At 34.0% G+C, this 22,044-nt stretch overlaps 1 protein-coding gene across 9 annotated transcripts in view; it reads right to left on the reverse strand.

The window, feature by feature from the left end:
• The window catches only part of KHDRBS2 (KH RNA binding domain containing, signal transduction associated 2), a 522,833-nt gene that overhangs the window by 437,426 nt on the left and 63,363 nt on the right, over nucleotides 1–22,044 (reverse strand). For all 9 annotated transcript variants that reach the window (XR_014795558.1, XR_014795559.1, XR_014795560.1 and 6 more), the window contains exon 2: nucleotides 8,678–8,805. Coding sequence is in view for 1 of the 9 variants with exons in the window: in XM_084890368.1 (XP_084746494.1) it covers nucleotides 8,678–8,805 (128 nt within the window). In the remaining 8 variants the exon portion in view is untranslated. The remainder of the gene's footprint in view (nucleotides 1–8,677; nucleotides 8,806–22,044) is intronic.

The following is a 22,044-nucleotide window of genomic DNA, read 5'->3' on the forward strand; positions in this document are numbered from 1 at the left end:
CATTGTTCTCGATGATTGGGATTCATAACTAATTGAGAAAGACAAAGAGACTTGGCATTTTGAAGTTTACATTTTAGAATGGGGAAACCATAAAAATAGCAAATAAGTGCCGTATTTTTCGGACCATAAGACGCACCGGACCATAAGACGCACCAGTTTTTAGAGAAGGGAAATGAAGAAAAAAAGATTCTGAAACAAATAGTGTCCTAAAATATTTTATGTGCATTAAAACCCAACATCACAGTCATAAACACATGTAATCAACCCTGTAAAGTAAACAGCAGCATTTAGAACCATTTAGAACCATTATTAACAAATACAGTCAGCAAAAGACAAAATGTACTGTAAAACACAATAACGAGAGACTTCAGTAATAAATTAAAATAAAGTTGAAGATTTATGGTAAAGGTTCTGCTGAGATCTACAGTTCGCCTACCCAGTAGTCAAGCACGGCAACAGAGGGCGGAGAGGAATGATTGGGGGAATAGACGCGGCATTCTTCCGGACACGGAGTACGGGCCAGCAAGGAGTACAGGCGATGATTACGGTTTGGATTATGCAGTTACTGTACACCGCACATGGGCTGACATAGAGATATGGCTGCAGCAAGGGCATGGAGGCTGACTACCATACATGGGAACTCCTCTACCACTCGGGGTTTACAGAGCGGGGCAGACACTCTGGGCACGGAGGAATGGACAGTGGCTGCAGCAAGCACACAGAGCCGGGCAAGCACACAGAGACCACACAGAGCCGGGCAAGTAAAAAAACTTTTTTAAAAAAGTATATGTGTAGGCTATATTTGGACCATAAGACGCAGGGACTTTTTCCCCCCACTTCTGGGGGGAAAAAAGTGTGTCTTATGGTCCGAAAAATACGGTACATTGCAAATCATGTGAAAAGGTGCTACATTCTAGGAGGGGAACAACAACACATGTGATTGTGAGTACTTGGATAGGGATAGATGGAAGCATGTATAGACGCAGAAAAATGAGTTAAGAGGCTATCACAGTAATTCAAGTAAGAGAAGATCTTGACTTAGGCCAGGGTAATAGCAGTGGAGATTATGAGATCTATTTGATTTGAAGACAAGAATACCAGGCTTGCCTGGCAGATTGGATAGAATGTGTAGGAGAAAGAGAGGAGACAAGGAGGAGTTCACCATTTCTGACCTGACCAAATAAAAGGATGCTATTGCCAATAACTACAAGTAAAGGGCTTTTGGAGTAAGAAAAATAAGGATTAATTCTGAGATGTATAGACATCTGTGAGGTGATACTTAGTAGGCAGTTCCATATCTAAGTATTGGAGGGAGGTACTGTCTAGAATCATGCCATGGGCAAGATGGTTGTAGATAGAGAATGGGCACCAATAGATAATCCCTGGGGAACTTCAATAATAAGAAGTTGTGTGGAAGAGGAGAAACCAGGAGGAGAATGAGAAATGAAATAAATTTTACCACAGGAGATAAAAATATAATGTGGTGTCCATAAGCCAAGTGAAGATGGCATATCAATGATAGTTCAAGTAAGACCATGGTTCAAGTAAGTTCTTTAGTGATGCAGAAAGCAGAACCAGGTCCACTATCAACTTACAGGGATAAAGGTCTTTCTTCAATGAGGGGGGAAAAAATGAACAGCAAAAGTGCTCAATATTACATCTAGCTGTTTCATACTACAGCAAATTGTCTTTTTAATCACTAGAGGTATTCATAAGGCAGGCTGATGAGTACTGCAGATCTTGTAAAAATGATTCCTGAATTGGGTAGAAGATTAGACTGTACGACCTATGAGATACACTCCAACTAATGAGTCTATTATTTCTGCCTCACTTAACACCAGAGGAGAAATAAATCTGCTTTTCCATCTGTGGGCCTTCGCAGACTGTGTTCAGAATTATCTCAATGCCTCTTCATATAAAAGAAAGTGAATTATAACAATAGTTTAATGCAAAGAGGAGAGGCTTTGGGGCAAACAGACCTGAATTGCAATGTTAACACTATCAATGATACAATGTGTGGCTCTAGAAAAATTCCTTATATATTTTTAAAGTTTGTTGCTTCAGTATTCTTATCACCAGTGTTCTTGAAGGAATAGAAGCGCAGCTCACTGTGCTTTCTTAGTGTTTGACATAGTGGGTACTCACAGAAACCCTAATTCTCTAAGTCATAAATCCCAGAATGAAAGACTATTTTATGGTGTTTTAAAGTTAGTTGTTTTAGACGACACTCTTCATTTAAGCATATTTACTCATAAACCAGAAATAGAAGTGTATGTTTTTTTATAAAGAAAAAAATTTCACCTGGTTTTTAAGTTCATAACAGATTTTGAAGAGTCATACTTGGGGTTAAATTTTGTACTAGATGTTTGAAGATGCTATTTCCTTACATAATAGCAGCAAAATCACACAGTGTAATGAGGCAAAGATAACAAGCTGTGAATTCAGAGTGGCTGGATATGATCCTGAACTGGTTATTTCCTAATTACCATGCTTTTGGCAAGTCAGCTCTTAGAGACTTAATTTATTTTTCTATAAAATGGGAAGGATAGAGAGATGGCGTGGCTCAGTAGTTGAAGTCATGGTTCAGTTCCTGGTTAGGGCACATGCCTGGGTTGCAGGCTCGATCTCCAATGTGGGGTGTGCAGGAGGTAGTCCATCACTAATTAGCCCAACTTATTTCTTTTCTATTTTAAATGTTTTCAATAGACCAAACAATTTTAAAAATATGATTACTAGAAAAATTAACTGTTAATAATAATTCAAATAGCACAAAAGAGCAACAGAAAAGAAACTTTTACTTTTATTTATATCTATCTGTTTTTATATCATTTACCTACCCTTATACAACACACACACACACACACACACACACACACACACACACACGCAAGCGCACACAACTATATATATAAAAGCCTAAGTGACCTTACAAGTGAATGATCAGAATAACTGGTTGACCAATCGCTATGACATGCACTGAACACCAGGGGGCAGACACTCAATACAGGAGCTGACCCCTGATGGTCAGCGTGCTCCCACAGCCAACCTGCTGTGGCCAGCCAGCCTCCCCAGTTCCTTCCCCCCTACCCCCCCAGCAAACCCCATGCACAAATATTGTGCACCAGGCCTCTAGTATATATGTAAAATTCTAAAATAAATCAACTGCTTCCAAGTCTGTGCCTCTAAGATTTTCATTAATTTTGCAAAATTGTTTCCCAAAATGATTGAATTTCAGTGCTCTGATGAACAGGTTATGAAGTGAAGTATATTTTTCCCCATACAATAACTATATTATTGGTTATTATAAAACTTTTTTGTCAGTTTGATAAAGAATAGAAGCATTGCATATTTATCTTAACTTGCAGTTTTCTAAGTGAAGTGCAAGTTTTGTTTTTCCTTTTCTATTTGCTTTCAACAGTATATGTGTCAAAACTATCTGGTGATATCACTGGTTTCTTGTTTAATTAAAAATTGGGTCTATCCTATCTTTTTTTTTTTTTTTTTTCTGATCAAGCTCCGATTTTTATTCTCTGAAATGGTTGTATTTATACAGCAGAAACAAAGTGGGGCAGGGTTGCCTATGCAGGGGGGTCTTTGGTACCTGGCAACACAGGATTGGCTATCCTATCTAATAAAGAGGGAATATGCTAATTTACTGTTTGGCTATTGTGAATAGTGATGCTCTGAATGCTAGTGTACATTTGGAAATATTTTTAAATTTTTGCATGGATATTAATAATAAGTGTTTAGTAGTGTTTTATTTGGGTGAGACACTTATGAAACCCACATTTAAAAAATATATTTATAAAATGATAGAAATACAAATGCTATAAAATTTCTTTTAAACATTGCTTAAAAATTAAAAAAAAAAAAACATAAAGGTCACATTCATTCACAATTTTTTACATGGATTTAAATTTCTTTCAAAAAGTTAGGTGTAGTAAAGTCATAATTTAGTAAAGGAGCAGTAATCCTTACCTGCAAGTTTCGAGTGGATGCATTAATTTACATTTCCTGTATCTTTTCTAGAGAATTTGCTTTTCTGTTAATCTCAAGATGTTAAGAGATAACTACTTGAATTTATATAGAATTCACTTACTTCTACATGTCAATAAGTCCTTCAAATTTAATAATAATTTTGGAATCCATTCAATTGGTAACATTTTTCCTCTTAATTCTAAAAGTGATCTTTCTATCTAGTCTCTTAAAGATTTATGTCGAAGCCACTTCTACTGCAACATCAAAAGGGATGAAAGAGCCATCTGTGCTTTAATGGGTGCAGAGAAACTTATTGAAGTTTATTAAACAAACAAACACATGATGAAACAAGCAAATAATGAATGGCAAGATTACAGACAGGGTTGTGAGGTGAAGATCTTTAGTCACTCAAGGAACCCTTCAGTAAAGATGTAGGTATGGACATATCAACAGGATTTGTAATTTCATGATCCTTTTGAAGTAGTTTTTAGCTTTTCAGTTGAGAATAAAAGTGAAATGACCTCGCAGGATGGATAAAACACATAAAACAGACATAGAAAGAAGGACAGATTATTTCAGGAAATATGAGGACATATTTTGTGAGGAAGTGGCTGAGCCCATAAAAAAAGAGGATGTGGAGAGAAGCATATATAAATCAGAATTAAAAACCCATGGATCAATGTGAGATAGAGACAAAAAAATTAAGTTTCCAATGAAAAAATAAAATTGAAATACATGGGATGAGCATTAATTACAAGAAAGTCATCAGAAAAGGCAGTATCACTGCAAATTTCTAAATTTTGCAAGAAAACAGGGTTATTTCAGGTATTGTTCTACTGGTGAGAATGGAGTCCACAGCACCTTGATTTTTGTTATTTTTCCAAGAGAAAATGTGAATCTGAGTGTTATTATTTTCTCAATTAATTTTTTCCTTTTTATTGAAATTATTGGGGTGACACTGGTTAACAAATTATGCAGGTTTCAGGTGCAGAATTCTACATCATTTGTACACTGTATTGTCCGTTCATCACCCCAAGACAAGTCTCCATCCATTACTGTTTATTCACTTTATGCCCTCCTCCACCCTACCTCCCTGCAATTACCATACAGCTGTCAGTGTCCATAAATTTAATTTAAATTCATAGATGAGGGACTAGGAAATTGATATAAATGAAATTGAAATCATAAATCTCGTCAAATTATTTCTTCCATTTCCTTTAGACAATTAAAAGTGATGCTATGCAATGGTCTCTGTCTGTAAAGATGAAATGGGTTTAAGATGAAAACTGCAGAGTGGGTTTGGGATAACCACACTGCTTAGAAAAAGAGAGAGGTGTTTCTACCTCTGGCTCTATTGGCTTTGAAATGTGGTCATAGTTTCCTCGGTTAGTATCCCTGGTCTCTATAAACTACCCTTAAATGATCTGATAATTACTTATAAAGTCAGAAAAAAAATAACACTAATCAAAGACTTGGACTTATAGTTTCATTTTTCAAAGTGTAAAGAAGGAAACAGCTCTGTGGTAGGACAGGCTTCCAACCAAGCAAGGAAGGCAGTCCCTCTCTCTGGGACTGCGTAGAGTAAGATGAAATATAGAGCAAGTGTGATGCTTTTGAACATATTTTAGAACCTTAATTTTCTGCATTAATCTACATAAGGAATTGATTTGCAAAGCAGCACAGGGGAACATGGCTGTGTTTGATCTTAAAAAGGGCCACATTTGGGGCTGATTTATACTCCTGGCAATCTACTGCTTTAAAATGTTGGCAGTGACTCAAGGAGAGAAATGAAAAGTGGGCCTCGGGGCAAATTTAATTTGGAGAAGTTCTGATGTATTTCAGTGAATTCTGAAGGCAACATCAAAAAGATATTTTTAAAAGACATGGAGGGGCTGAAAAATGGAGGTACAGTCGCAAGCGACAGGTAGATCTCCCCCAGCAAGTATACCTTTGTATCCTCCAATGCTCTCTTAACTTGCCCATGCTTCTGATGGGAGCTCCTGTTGCATATCTAGAAGAAACAAAACACAATACAGCTCTGGCCATTTGTGCCTATCTTTTTTTCTTAGGTCTTGTCAGTCACTTGTGTATTGAGGGCTAAGAAATTACAGTATTATTCTCCTTCTTCCAACCATGAATGTTGTCCTCAGCAAAACCAAATGGTTCTATGGTTCTATTCTTTTTTTGCACATGTAATAGATTTGCACTAAATCATAATAAACACTAAATAACAAAGTAATCTTTGGAAACATCTTGAACAGTGATTAAATTCAAAATGCATATTTCTAACACTACAAACAACTCGACATAAGAAGCCACAACCAAGTTTACATGTGCAACTTCACAGATTAAAAGAATGAGTTTTGACCACTACTTGCCTGATAAAGACTGTAAAATTATCCTATATAATAAAGAGGTAATATAAAAATTGACCCTCATGCCCTCTCAAGCTAGCTGCCTACAACCAGGCCGGCAGGGGGTTAATAAGGGACAACCAAATGACTAAACAGCAGGTTGCATGGGGTGACTGGCTGGCAGGGGAGAGGGGGCATGAGGGGAAACCAGGCTGGTTGGGGGACAGTTGGGAGTGATCAGGCTGGTGGAGGGTTAGTTAGGGGTGACCAGGCTGGCAGAGTGGGGCAGTTGGGGACCAGGCCAGCAGTGGGGGCAGTAAGAAGTGACCAGGAAGGCAGACAGGTGAGCAATTAGGAGCCAGCAGTACAATATTGTGAGAGGGATTTATGAATGCCAGTTTAGGCCTGATCTCGAGGATCCAATCAGGTCTGGGAGAGACGCTGATCACTGGCCAGGCCCAGGGAGCCCACCTGTGTACAGATTCATGCACTGGGCCTCTAGTCTAAAACAACAGCAGTCTCTCTGAGTATCTCCATGTGTCTCAAAGCTATGTTTTTGAGCAATTCATAACCTCCCAGGTACCTCATCCACAAAACGAAAGTTTCATGTATTCTGTGATTTTCAAGGTTAGTCCCAGCTTAAGAATTCTGTGATTCTAAAGGTATAATAATTTGCTCATGAGATACATTATAAAATTAAATTTAAAAAATTAGATGCCACAAAATACTTTATATTCACTTGATATATATTCATCTGATAAGTTTACATGGTGACAGATGACTTCTAGAATTAGTGGGATGATCACATTGTAAGGTATAAAATGTTGAATCACTGTGTTGTACACCTGAAACTAATATAACCTACTATATAATATTTCATATCAACTATTTGTAAATTTTAAAAATTGAAAAATATTGTCCCAATATTAATTATTTTGGCTAAAATAAACTACTTTAATATTCAGCATAAAAGCACACATACTGTCACTTGAAGAGCAATCTGAACTTGACATGCCTTCTACTACTTGACAACCTAATTTGTTCAAAGATAGAAAGTTGGATTTTATTTACAAGCAGACATTGAGTTTTTCACTGACTTTTTCATGTCCAGCAAATAGACAAGTGTCATTCTGAGAAACACTATCAAGTTATATAATATATAAATATGGAATTTAAACAGAAATCCTTGCACTCTAGACTATAATGGGTTAATTATGTTCTTTAATAAAAGACAACTTTCTTAATAACCCCTATTTCTACCATATTTCATTACTCTGTAAAATTTTTCATTTATTTTTCTATGACTTCTCAATTTAATATTTATAAAAATGTGATTATAAAGTCTAATATAATTTAATGTGAAATTATATCTATTGAATGCACCTTTCTTGCAATCTAGCTTTAAAAAAAAAAAAAGGAAGAAACAGACAAAAACTAAAAACATTCATGCATAAAAACTTCACTTGAAAGTTAAATTTCATGGTTTGATGGACTGCAATAGTTTTATCCCTGTTTAAAATAATTACAAACATAGCATTCCACTTAATTATATTTACTGAAATGTACCACATTAGAAGACAATTGATAAACTATATCATCTATTTATATAATCTTTATTGTTAGAATAATTACATAGTCCTTGCTTCAGATTAACTCTTTAGAAAGTAAGTTACCAGCTTGAATATTTTAATTTTCATTGTGGCTTACTTAATGCATTTAAAAACCTCTCTTGGAATTTATGATTATAACAATGAAATCATGCCATTGAATGATATATTTTTATAATCCTGATTGTGATGATTTAAACCTCGTATGATAAAATGTCTAGTAAAATAGTACTTGGAAGAGAACAATACCATAATTATTTCTATGTAGTCTCCTGATTACAGAAGACTGATGGTTATAATCCAAGGGTCTAATAAAGACTCTATTTCATCCCTGGATGTAAGAATTTCCTTCTGATTGGCGAATGTTACATATTTAGTACCATTCTAAATTCTATTCATTTTTATAATAAGAATATACATTTGAACATGAACCAAAACATAATCAACTGAGTGTACATATTTAAACACTGAACCACTAACATGTTAAATAAATTATTAAAGTATCTAATTCTGCTTCCTGTATTTACAAAACAAAAATGCTGGAGACTTCAGCTGACAATTATTCTCATCATTATTCTTTAAAAGGTTTTCCTTTCTCTATATCAATATCATATATTTTGTACACCAATATAATGAAACTTTAAATATTTAGTTTATAAAAGTCAGTGAATAAAATATCATCTTATCGTGTTTTATTTTTTTCTGAATTTTATGAGACCAAAGCATGCAATGCAGTACCTTTGGATATTGTTTCACAGGGATCAATACCCTTTCTGAGAGCTTTATGTTTTTGTTGCTGATGACATCAAGATATTTCTTTTCTTCATCATCCTTTTTTCCATCAGAACCTTGGAATTTTTCAATTTCTGGGGTGAAAAAAAAATCACAAGAAAACAATAGTAAGTGAAATGGGAGATCACTGTAAAATATGGTGGTTGTTATGACTTTCCTTCTTAAGACTGTGAAGAATCTTGATAAAAGGGCTGAAACAGCACCTTGTTAACAGCTACATGAATGCTGCAAATAATGTAAGAGGACCCCTGTCAATCAAAACTAAAAAGGGATAATTGAAGATCTAACTGTCTTATATGAATTAATAACTTTCCTCGGAGCAATGGATAGAATGAAATATACTTTGAAGTTATATGTTTTATTTTTACTTAGAATTACTCCTAAGAACAAAGTAACTGAAAATTGTAATTATCCATGATCTAAGATAGGGTAGTAAAGATAAATAGCAAGTTATTTTATATTCTAATCAAACTTAAAGGCAGTTACCAAGGGAGTCACAGAAAAGGCACATAAAGGATCAAATATATAAGTACTATCATTCACATTCATCAACCTGAAACTGTCAGTCTGCATGTTTAAGAGAAATTACTAACTTTACCCAATGACAACATTCCCAAAATGAATAGTTTTGAGAAATGTACACTATTTATACCTTGTGTGTTTTTTTAATTAATTTATTCCACAAAAACTTTTTCTGTTCTATCTGGGTTTTACAAATAGAAAAGAAAACAAGAAAAAGTGTCTGCTTTTATAGAATCTATGCTCTGATAGGGCAAATGAACAATTAAAAAATGAATATACTAGTATGTACACTTGCATATTTATATATGGACATAAAGAATGAATACAATAAAGCTATTAAAATACAAAGGAAAGTTGAGTCAAAGAGTGGGGTTATTACTTTAGATTTATAAGGTGAGGTGAGCAGAATCTTGAATAATGAGAAAAATCACGTCAGGAGAGATTGAGAAATCAAGTTTTACAGTTGGCTCGAGAAACAGCTAGACTTACTCTGAGGAAAGATTACATAAGACCTTGTAGACAAGTGACATTTTCTGCTTTTTATTGTGAATAATGGAAAGCCATTGGGTGTTTTGGTGCAAGGAAAGAGGAAGCCATATTTGATTTTTACTTGAAAAGGTAACACCAGATGTAATATGCAAAACCCATCATAGCAGAGAGCAAGCAATCAGGAAAAACAAATTTTATTTGTCTAGCTGAGAAATGATGGTGACTTGTTTGAAAATAAAATAAATGAAATTGTGAGAAGAATGTATATAGCTAAAATCACTTTGTAGAATTCACTATGTAAAATCAATGTTATAAAGAATTCTTGGAAAATTTATTTCCCTTATTTATTTTAGATTATTGGACGGTTATTATTAGCATAAAGTCACCTAAAAACATTTATTTTCTCCTTACTTTTGGTCAATTGCACTTTTTCAAAGCATTCCCTAAATTAAAATATGAATATGTCAGTTTATTTAGTTTTCTTAGAGATGAAACAACATCCTGCTTCTGTTATTTTGGAGACAAATAAGTGATGATAGTTTTTAGATAGAGAAATTATTAATTCATATTAAGTTATGTTGCATGTTTAACAATTATTTTTAAAGGAATGACTACTTCTGTAGGTAGAAGAAATACTACATTATAAAACAGCTCTGTTCTTTGTTATTTAATTTTTAATTAACATCTTTCCCAAAGAAATTTCATATAGTATATATAAAATCCCTATAACTTTCTGGTAGTAATCTTACAGCATATTATTTATCTGGTCCGTATGAAATTAAAAAAAAAAAGTTTAAGTAAGATTACATTTCTTAACAGATAATGCTCAAATGAATGCCACACTGTATAGTTTGTGTCATTTTATACTTTTTCAGTTAGATACTATAATCTTCTTAAAGACAATTATCTTACACTGACTATTTGAAAAGAAAGTTATTTGTAATAGGTCTATAATTTCACATTTTTACGAAGGCATCAGATTCTTACTTTTGTACTCCAGAGTATTAACAAGTCACTTTGACTTTTTATAAACCAAGAAGCACTCTCTTTTTAAGAATTTCAATCCATTATATAATTATTACATACAAAACCCTGACAACTGCAAAGAAAGAAAATTCATTACGTCCTCTGATGCTGACAATAAACTTTTCATCACTGCCCTTCGGGTACATGCACCTACATAACGTTGTACTTCCTAGATTGCTAAGGTAATTGTAACATAGTTCACACTGAAGAAGCTGGCTCAATTCCCAATCTGTTAAATGTATAGCTTCCCCCTTGTCTTTCTGTCATAAGAATAAATTGAATATGTCTGGTATTATTTGCCTTCTACAAAACTACAACCTTAGACATTTTTAGATTTTGAAATTTCATCAATTTCTGATTAATAACTTTTCCATCAAGGAGAAGAGCTGAATGAAATAACATGTTCACTGCTTTTTCTGTTCCATTCTACACTTTCCTTTCAAAAGGTTTGATATTTCTTTTGCCCTTCTTATACTTTTGGGGAGTTGTCTGTCCGTACATATATATCTACATGACTAATAGCTCAGTAATCGCATTTGTCAACAACACAGTCACAGAACAGTATATCCCAAACTTGCCTAGCTTTAAAACCAGCAAAAACAATGTATACAGAACCTTTATTTTTTAAATGTTTATTGTAAAGTAATTCTTTTCTTATTTCATAATTAATGCATGAATAACTGAATAGTTTTGGGTAGAGGTGTTAAATCATTTTTATACTACTTGTTTATATAGTCTATTTAAAATTGGCTGCTATTATTATTGAGAAAACATATTCAATATATTAAGGCAGAGCAATTGTTTTCTTTAAAAAATGTTAAACTACATAGATTTTACAAGATAGTCACTTTTTTAAAATTTTATTTTATTCTTTAAAGTATTACAAATAGTAGTACATATGTCTCCTTTTTCCCCCCATTGAACTCCCCCTCCCCACTTCCCTTTTATATACCACATTTTCTTTATCCATTCATCTGTCAATGCACATTTGGGTTGTTTCCACCTCCTAGCTATTGTGAGTAATTCTTCAGTGAACATGGGTAAGCAAATTATATCTTCAAGATCCTGCTTTAATTGGATATATACCCAGAATTAGATGACTGGGTCCTACGGTAATTACATTTTTTATTTTTTGAGGATTCTCCACACTGTTTTCTAAATGACTGTATATTTTTAATCAGAATTTGTGAATAGTATATGAAAAGGGCTTATATTCTCTGTTGTTGGGCAAAATGTTAGATATAAATTAGTAAAATATTTTTTACCCATACTGGATCCATCTTGAAATGAAAAAAGGTGTGTGAGAATTTCTTTAGAATATGTCCACAAAAGAAGAGTTTGGGTTCATAAATTATGCATAAACTTAATTTTACAAAATTCTGCTACTTTATTCTACAAAATACACCAGGCACATTCCACAAAGTGGAAGTATTTCTCTCACTTCCATTTTCCTCCAAGGCTTAATTTTTGAGCCTCACCTAATTCTCATATAGAAACAAGAAAAGCACCTAGGATAAGAAAGAAAGAAAAAAAAACAAAAACAAAAAAACCTGAATTCTGAAAACATCCCCACAATCCAGTGTTCTAGAAGAACCCTATAATAAAAGTGAGTTTCTCAAAACACTGAATACAGTAGAAATTTGTTGGAAAAGCAATTACGGGAAGATCATGGATGAATAAAAATGAAAATCCCAACCCTAGGTGGTTTGGCTCAGTGGATAGAGTGTCAGTCTGCAGACCAAAGGGTTGTAGGTTCAATTCAGGTCAAGGGCACTGTGAGCTTGATCCCAGGTGGGGGCATGCAGGAAGCAGCCAATCAATGATTCCTTCTCATCATTAATGTTTCTATCTCTCTCTTCCTCTACCTTACTCTCTGAAATCAATAAAAATATATTTTTTAAATTAAAATTCCAAAGAACACACAAATGGGAAATAAGTATATGGAAAGATGCTCAAGATCACTAATCATAAGAGAAATTCAAGTTTCAAAGACTTATTTATTCAAAAGGATAAATTACCTCTAACCAAGATATGTATAACTAGAGTTCCCAAAAGATGAAAATGAAAACAGTAAAAATTTAAAAAAATTAAAAGATATAAAAGATGAAATTATTTCATAAAACTATATAATACCATAACATGAATTTAATAGTATGTCTAGCTCAATGTTCTGAACTGAGGGAGAGAGAGAGGCAGAAGGAAGATAGAGAAGGTTAGTAATGAAAACTTCATTTTGACCCTTGGATTTGGCAAGATAAGGATGCTGGTGATCTTTTTAATAAGGAGTTCTGTCACTGGGAGTATGTTAGGCAATTTTATTTAGGAGAAAATAGGTGGAGAGGATGTATATCAAATAAGTATGAAGCTTCCCCCTACTGCTACTCTGGTTCATTGCCTTCCAAAACTCTGTTCTAAACTCCTTGAGGCCTACCTGTACTGCAGTTCCTTTAATTTAATAAAAAAGTTTCCCCTTTCTTTCTAACTTAGGACCTAAATCACTGTCTCACTGTCTTTGAGTTTACCTGAACCAAGCACACATTCAGTTGAATTCATTCTGAATCAGATTGAATTCACAATCTGCATCTGCCATCTTCCATCTCTTCAGACATCAAGCCCAGACAACCTTCCTGAGTTTTAAATCACTTCAATGTCTTACTTTTTTATATCCACTCAAAAATTTCCAAGACATATGAAACTCATACACCTCAAAGTGAATTCATCTTAACTCCAAAGACTATCCTCTCCTTGCATTCCTTTCCACCGCATGGTTCCTACTCACCCAAAATCAAGAACACAAATCTTGAGCATTAGTACTCCCTGGTCCCCACCATTCTACAGGCAGTAATCTTCACCTTATACTGATTCCATCTTTGCAGCTCCTTTCAAATCCAGCTTCTCCGCCACTGCTCCCTCCCCTTTGCCATCATTTTCACCAATGGCAGGAGCCATAGTTTCCCTGAAGACCCATGCACAACTTGTTTCATATCCAAGCTGTCTTCGTAAACACAGACTTGAGCATTACAGATTTATCTTTGCTATTGGAATGTTGTCTTTATGGTTTTTTGTTTTTGTTTTTTTTTAATTCCATGGTTATATCGAACATTAGAATTTCCTTTGTTGAATGAATGAGTGTGGCTATTCTGACATCTATTTCTCATTATCTGAAGGTGAAATTCTTAATTTTTTTTTCCTGCCACTAAAAATTGATCAACTATTCCTTTACCACATTCTAGTTTACTTGTTGACATCCTGAGGGGAAACATTGTATTCTCTCCTCACACATACCCTAAGCAAACCATGTGCTTGGAGAGTCTCAGGGTTTTGCTTATGATCTTTTCTTCTTCCTCTGACCAATGAAGGATATTCTTTCTTTAAGGCAGGCCCTGCTCATTTTGCATGCTTACCCCATTCCAGGTCTCCCTTACCACTTCACAGTTTTAAAATACAACACTTGCATTCTTTGTAATGTGCTATGTGTAAGTGTTCAAGTGTTTTCCCATTAAACTGTGTCTTCCTAGAGGTCAGAGAACACATCACACCTTTTTTTCTTCTTTTTCTTTTCTTTTTTTTTTTTTTTTTTTTCTCCAACCACTCATTGCACACTTACTATCAGGCCTACTCCTCAAATTGTCTGTTCAAATAAATTTTCTAAAAAACTGTCTCATTTTTTAAATGAAAAAACAAACCTAGAATATATGTGACTTTCAATATAAAGATTTTTTAGATTATTGTTTACATAGGAAAATGTACTTCTATTAGACACAATGACACATTTTAAGATTCATATATATTTCCAAAAAATGCAATACAACATTTTTATAGTCTGGAGTAGTTTTAATCTTATGTACATGTTCTAAAAACCATAAAGAAAATGAGAGTGACCTCTGAAAGAGGCAGTAAATATTCAAAGCAACTTTTTTTTTTGTACAAGTGATTTTGTTTGCATTTTTACAACCAAATACCTCTTCTTACTTTTATGTTGTTGTTTAACTGTAATTACGGTTATATTTTAGGAAATTGGTTGACATGTCATGCATTATAATTTTTATGTAAAATGTTAGAAAATAATCTCTCAGCATTTTTATTCAACATATTCACTTTTTAAAAATGAATTACTAATGTTAAGCAGAAGCAGTTTGTAGTCATTACTAATTCATTTCTGATTCTCATACTCATACTTAACCATATTTATTTCTAGAGCATGAATAGAACATATATTCTATTCCATATTTATAAAAAATAACAGAGATTTTACTTTTGCAAAAGATATCTTAAAATATACTATCTTAATAAAAATAAAACACACAATGGCTTAAAGAGGGGGACATATGTAATACATTCAACAATAAAGTTAAAAAAAAACATTCAAAAATCAGTAGCAGCTCAAACTTCATTGTTTAGGTTCAAATTAAAATACCATGTTTGAGCTGGCTTTTATGGTTATATTTATCTAAATCAGCATTTATTCTCGTTAGACTAATTTTGTAGAAATACGATACCTCATGTATTTGAATTTGTATTCATTTATTTCCAAGCCTGATCAAAAGCCTAATTTCATTAGGCATTCCTGGTGTTTAAAAAATCAGTTTTGCAGAATTGAATGAAGGTGAGCTATTACTAACTGAAGATAAAAATTCCTAATATGTCAACAGAGGAGGTATTTAAATAGAACCGAGTGAGATCTTTTCATATAGGTGGAGCTACACAGTATGTAGCCTGTGGTGCCTGGATTCTTTCACTTAGCATAACGTTTAAGTTTATTTGAGCTGCAGCATGTCCCTATATTCTATTGCTCTTTATGGTTAAATAAATTCCATTGTATGAATGTATCTCTTTGTTTATCCATTCATTCCTTGATGGGCATTTGGATTATTTCTACTTTTTTAAATCGAATCATGACCATTGGTTGAGAAACTAGTTGTTCCACATTGAATGTATTTTGAAACCCTTATCAAAAATCAATTGGTTATAAAATGAAGTTATATTTCTGCACTTTAAAAACTATCCCATTGATCTATCTGTCTGACATAATGTTAATACCACTGACATTTATGTAGCTTTATAATAAGTCTTGAGATCATGAAGTTTGAGTTTTCTAAATTTGCTTCTTTTTTCATGATTGATTTGGCTATAGATCCCTGGCTGCCAATATAAATTTTATGTTTAGTTTGCCAGTTTATGTAAGACAACAGCTGGAATTTTGGCAGGTATTTCATTGAATTTATAGGTCAATATAGTGCCATCTTATCAGTATTTAGCCTTTCAAACCATAAAAAATGTGATTCATTTCTATTTATTTAAGTCTGTTTTGATGTCTTTCAACAATGTTTTGTGATTTTCAGCATACGAGCCTTACAACTCCTGTTTAAATACTCATTCCTAAGAATGTTATTATTTTTATCTAGTGTAAATGAAATTATTTTCCTATTTTATATGTGGATCCTTCATTGCTTATATAGAAATATAATTTATATTTGTATGATCTTGTATTTTGGAACTTTGCTATTTTATTTAGTTTAAAAATTTTGGTGTGTCTTTTTTAATATTTTTTTATATCAACTGCATTTAACATTTACACTCTCTTAACAATCCATTTATCTTATTTCCTACCACATATTCTTTGAAAGAGAGAGCATAATCACAATATTCTTCCCCATCAGCAAAGTTTTTAATAAAATAAATATAAGAAGCAATGCCTGAATGAGAAATTTCTTAGTCACCAAACAAAATGTCTCCCCTAGAAAAACAAATACATTTCTTATAAAGCAGAGCTAAATTTTTTATTGTAGTAAAATTAAAATTAATACTGTGAAATAATGACAGCTCTCTGAGAATGTTTTCTGAGCTAAGGAATGTAAAAAAGCCCTTAGGCATTAGACACTCAATAAATCTTCATTGAATGAATATAAAAATGAATGGGGTATATATAAATACATAAGGTATGCACAGAAAAACCAGTGAATTCTCATCCCCAGAGAAAAGTCTCAGTGCAGACACAATGGACCCAGGGCTGATTCTTGGTGTAAACTGGAGAATAGGGACACTGAGCCTTAACTCTGTTTCATATGAACAAATGGAGAAGAAATAAAAGGACTATTAGAAATTATTTTTTTAATTTAAATTAATTATATATGTAGAAGCACTGCCTTATAAGTTGTTGTCTGTGTCTAAAAAAGATTAAAATAGAGGCAGAATAAGAACTGGTCATGGACTCTACAAAGTGATTTTCCATTAATTTTGGAGTGGACAAAATGACCTCAAATTTTCCTGTAGGATCTAAAATTCTATAAATAAACAGAATTCAAGTCCCTAATAAAAAGTGAATATTGCTTCTAGAAAATAGAATTTGGAACACCTAGCTAAACCAATCCCTACCATTTGCAGGGCCTGAGATAATAGTGTAAATAGAAACCCCTATACCACAAGTCTAAATATTTAGAACTTATAAACCAAGTTAACATACTGTTAAATATATCCTAGTCTTCTTACTTTACAAACAGACCTTACTTAATATTGGTATTGCTATTCATTACTTCTTAATCAGCATACTTCAATTAGGTAAATGATGTGGTGCAATGTAGATATCTAGTACTCCTCCAAGTTCTATGCAAGAACATGGTATAGGAAGAGGCAGACACCTTCTCCTCTCTGCCTAGTACTGCTAAAGGCCATGCCTCCATTTGTGTGGATGCCCATTCCACACCACCAAATCCATCCCTGCAGAGAGCCATGTCTTGGAATTCTTTAGCTCTGGGGCCTGCACATCTATAGTGTGGTGTGTCCATGGGAAGATGCACATCCAGACCATACAGCCAAGTTTCAGTCATACATCCCCGGCACAAAGCATGCCTTGGAATCCTACAAGCCAAATAGTCACACTAGCAGTGAGGTCTGCTCTCAGAAAGATGGACCCAAGAAACATATTTAAATAGGCTCTCGAAGTGAGCTTTGGGCCAAATAGCCAGGAATTTTAAGTTTACAGAGAATGTTCTAGAGACTGAGGGTGGACTGACTTTATATCGGCATAACAATTTGACCCTATAAGAATCCTTGACCCACGAAAAAGGCACAACCTGATAAGCACCATAAGGGGCTTCTGTAAAGCATAAAGCTCAGGGCAGGGACCCCCTGGCCCAGGTCTAATAAGGATGGTAGCAGGTTGACGATAACCTGCTTTGACATTGTGCATTCCATCATGCAAGATAAAAATCACAATGATCAAAGAGCGTGTACAATAATTAAAGCAACTATTTAAGCTTTTAATCTTACGGGAAAGAATCAGAACAGGAATTCAGAATAGGAAAATTTCCCTCAAAAAAAGGGTATTAGATTATAATAAGTGAATTTGTCGTATAAAGTTAATTTCAAGGTCCCCCTTGGATATGTAAGCAAATTTAACAGTCTTATGTCTTTCCCTGAAATTTAATCACAACCTGAGGCAAATGTGATAAAGATATGTATCATAATATCAAGTTAAAACTTGCAAACTCAATTGTGAATATAGATCAAACTGTATTTCTGAAAACCTGTATTTTACTGAGGAAACACTGTGGTACAATCAAATCAACATGAATTCTAACTGGTACATATACAATATATCATCAATCATTTACAGGAAGTGTTCCTTAAGATTACTCTGAGAGCAATGCTTCTGAAAATAACGGGTCCTGAAGGAGTCTAGTCTTCTAGTAAGACACACATTTGCCAATTCAAGTATTTATCACACTAAGCATTAAAAATGAGTCTTTCAGACTAATAAACAGGAAAGCCCTCTAGTGTGCTTAGTAGAGACAAAGTCCATGACTTTATAAATACAGATTTTAGTGTGGGGATAAAAATTCTAATCTTATGTAAACACATGGAAGAAGCTTATATTCAAAATAGAACAGAAAAGGTATAATTAAAATCTGGCAGACATTTCAAAGACATTTTGAAAGTTGTAAGAAAGGGTTGTGAATTTTTAAATATATTTCGAACTGTGTACAGTTCATATTAAAATGTCCAGGATACTTTAAGACATCACATAAATGACATCTAGCTAGTTTAAATGATAGAAGACAGTGAGCTACACGGGAAAATTCATGCTTCTAACAAAAAATATATTAATTTGAGAAATAAACTTTCACTTTTGCTTTGGCCAAATAGATTAGAAGAATAAAATAGTCAACCCTCCAACCTTAAACCATGAATCACCATTATAAAGGCAGAGCTATTAGGAGAGCAAACTCTTTTTATAAAAGATAGCCAATGTTTAGTCATATTGATGTTTACACATTTCAAAGTTATACATGTTCATAAAATTAATGACACAAGATATTTCAGGGGGGTGTAATTTGTCTCCTTAATTCCAGACATGTTTTTCTTATGGATAGTCAAAAAGTCATCTTTAAATAATCTTTTGGGTCAAAAATTTTATATAGTTGCTTAAAATGCACATGCAATAGGTATTTGTGTTTTAAGATGTACTTTCCAAGCTATATGTGAAAATAACTTTATTTAAAAATAACAGGTACTAAATGTAGAGTTTGCACTTATTTTAATTATACATTTTCAATCAGTATACCCATTCATTACAGTTAAAATAGTATTTAATAATAGTTATACCATTTCCAAAATTTCATAATCAGTGAATAGGAATGTGGCTGTTAGTTTTTCAGTAACCGTGTTCTGTTTCCCACACCAAAGTAATAATTGACTTCCCAATTCAATTTCATTATCTATTGGTATGTCAAAATTAGAAACTTAGCAACTACCCTGATCTCATTTTTCTCTTTACCCTTATATATCTCAGACATCACTCAATCTTCCCAGCTTCATTTTAAAATATTTTTAGGATATAAGTAATTATGTACATGCATATTCACATGTAATCCATATTCAAGTATGAAATAATAGGTATGCTATGTAATAGGTGTAATGCACATGTAAATAGATAGATGATTGATAAATACATAGACAGACAGACAGATACACAGACAGGGATGGATGGATGAATGGATGTGATTTTTTCTTATACTGGCTTGCTGAGTGTAGCTATCTCACTTCACATGTACACACACTATTAATAGTGTATCTTCTTTATGTCCAGACACCTAAGGTAGGGCAGAGGCAGTATGCACACCATTTAAACATATGTGTGTGTGTGTGTGTGTGTGTGTGTGTGTGTGTGTAATTTCAGAGGAAGGGAAATGAGAGAGAGGAAGAGGAGAGAGAGAGATAGAGAGAGAGAGAGAGAGAGAGAGAGAGAGAGAGAGAGAGAGAGAGAGAAACATCAATGATGAAAGACAATCACTGTTTGGCTGTCTCTTGCATACCCCCTAGTGGGAATCAAGCCTGCAACCTGGGTGTGTGTCCTGACCTCCTCCACTCAACCACTTAGCCACACTGGCCAGGCAGTATGCACCATTTAACAAAACCTTGTACCTAACCATTTTTATCTATCTATTTTTTACCTAAACATACAGAAATAACTTATATTATAAAATAATAAACATGTTATTGGCAGAAAAAATAATATACAGGTAAGCAATGAGCAAACACAGATTAATTAATACCACAGTTCCTTCTCTCTATGCATCCATATTTAAGACATTATTTCATATATTAAACAAACATTTTTTTAGTGTCTATTATGTGATAGGCATTGTTCAAAATAACTGAGACACATCAGTAAATAAAACAATACATTAAGGACTTTGTATGTCATATGTAAAAATTAGATTACCATATATATATATATATATATATATATACTCACATAATAACATAAAAATTAATTATTTTAAATGGTATAATTTGTTATCTAGAGATATACTAGCATATGTGTCAACAATATCTACTTTATCCACAAACTCATAGTCCATTTTGGTTTCTATGACAAGCAAGCCTGCTGGCTCTTCTAGAATTATCTCAGAAACTGTGAAAGTAGTAGGAGCAGTACCCTTCAATTTCAAAACCTGATACTATAAAGCCCTAGAGGTGAATAAATAAAAATTCCACCAATTCATCTCAAAAACTGCCTGAAGCCAAAGTAAAAATCCATGTGAAAGTGGATTTTAAATCCAAACAAAGTTTTACAACAAATGAAAGATATCCCATATAATAAGCCTAATATGCTAAGTGTCCAATCGTCCAGTTAGCCATTCAACCAATCAAAGCATAATATGCTAATAATATGCTAAGGCCACTCAACTGCTAATTATGACGTGCACTCACCACCAGAGGGCAGACAGTCGACTGGTAAACCAGTTACTATGACATGCATTGACCACCAGGGGGCAGATGCTTTGACCAGTAGATTAGCTTGCTGCTGCGATTCAGCCAATCGGGACTGAGCAAAACGGGCCAGACATGCCCTAGAGCCCTCCCATGTCCCTCCCTGGACCTGATCGTGCACTGGAGGGGTCCCTTGGCCGAGCCTGCGCTCTCTCACAGTCCAGGACCATCAGAGGATGTCAGAGAGCTGGTTTTGACCCAATCCGCAGGCCAGGCTAAAGGACCACACTGGTGCTTGAATTCATGCACCAGGCTTCCAGTACATTAAGAAAAATCTAAGGACTTTGTTTTTAATCCACAGAACTCTATTGCTATCTAACCCTTGGAGCAGGGGTCTTCAAACTACGGCCCGTGGGCCACATGCAGCCCCCAGGGGAGTCTGATCCTGCCTGCCAGGTTTTTTGGGCAGTGAGTGCAGCCAAAGTGTTACAGTAGGGATTAGTAGTTCATATAGTCCGGCCCTCCAGCTCTCTGAGGGACCGTGATCTGGCCCCCACTTTAAAAAGTTTGAGGACCCCTGCCTTAGAGTAAGGTAAGCTATCTTTGACATTTGTTGCCTACAATGGTTTTCATATTATTAAACATAATGACATCTCCATATTTCGAGAATTCCCCACAATGATTATTTTAAAAGATAATTGAAAACAATACAAAATCATACAGAAAGTAAATTGTATAATTGAAAAATAAAAAATTTTAAAATAAATAACAAGAAAAAGTAGTAAATGAATCCTTGGAAGAGAGATGGATGGTAGGAAGAGCAAAGCATGCTTTTACTTATCTCTCACCCCACCACTCTCCTTTTTGATATGTGGGAAACATCAGGCAAAGGGAAAGAGCTTTGAAGAGAAGAATCAAAGAGAGTATAATGGAGGCAGATCATACTATTTTGTGGAAGCAGATTTGCTTCATTTTGGGGGGATTTACAGGCTATTCCTCAAATGCTATATAAGGTCATACATACCTTGTCCTATATACAATAATAAAAGGCTAATATGCCA

The sequence above is a fragment of the Pipistrellus hanaki genome (assembly GCF_964339955.1).
Source record: "Pipistrellus hanaki genome assembly, chromosome: 7".
NCBI lineage: Eukaryota > Metazoa > Chordata > Mammalia > Chiroptera > Vespertilionidae > Pipistrellus > Pipistrellus hanaki.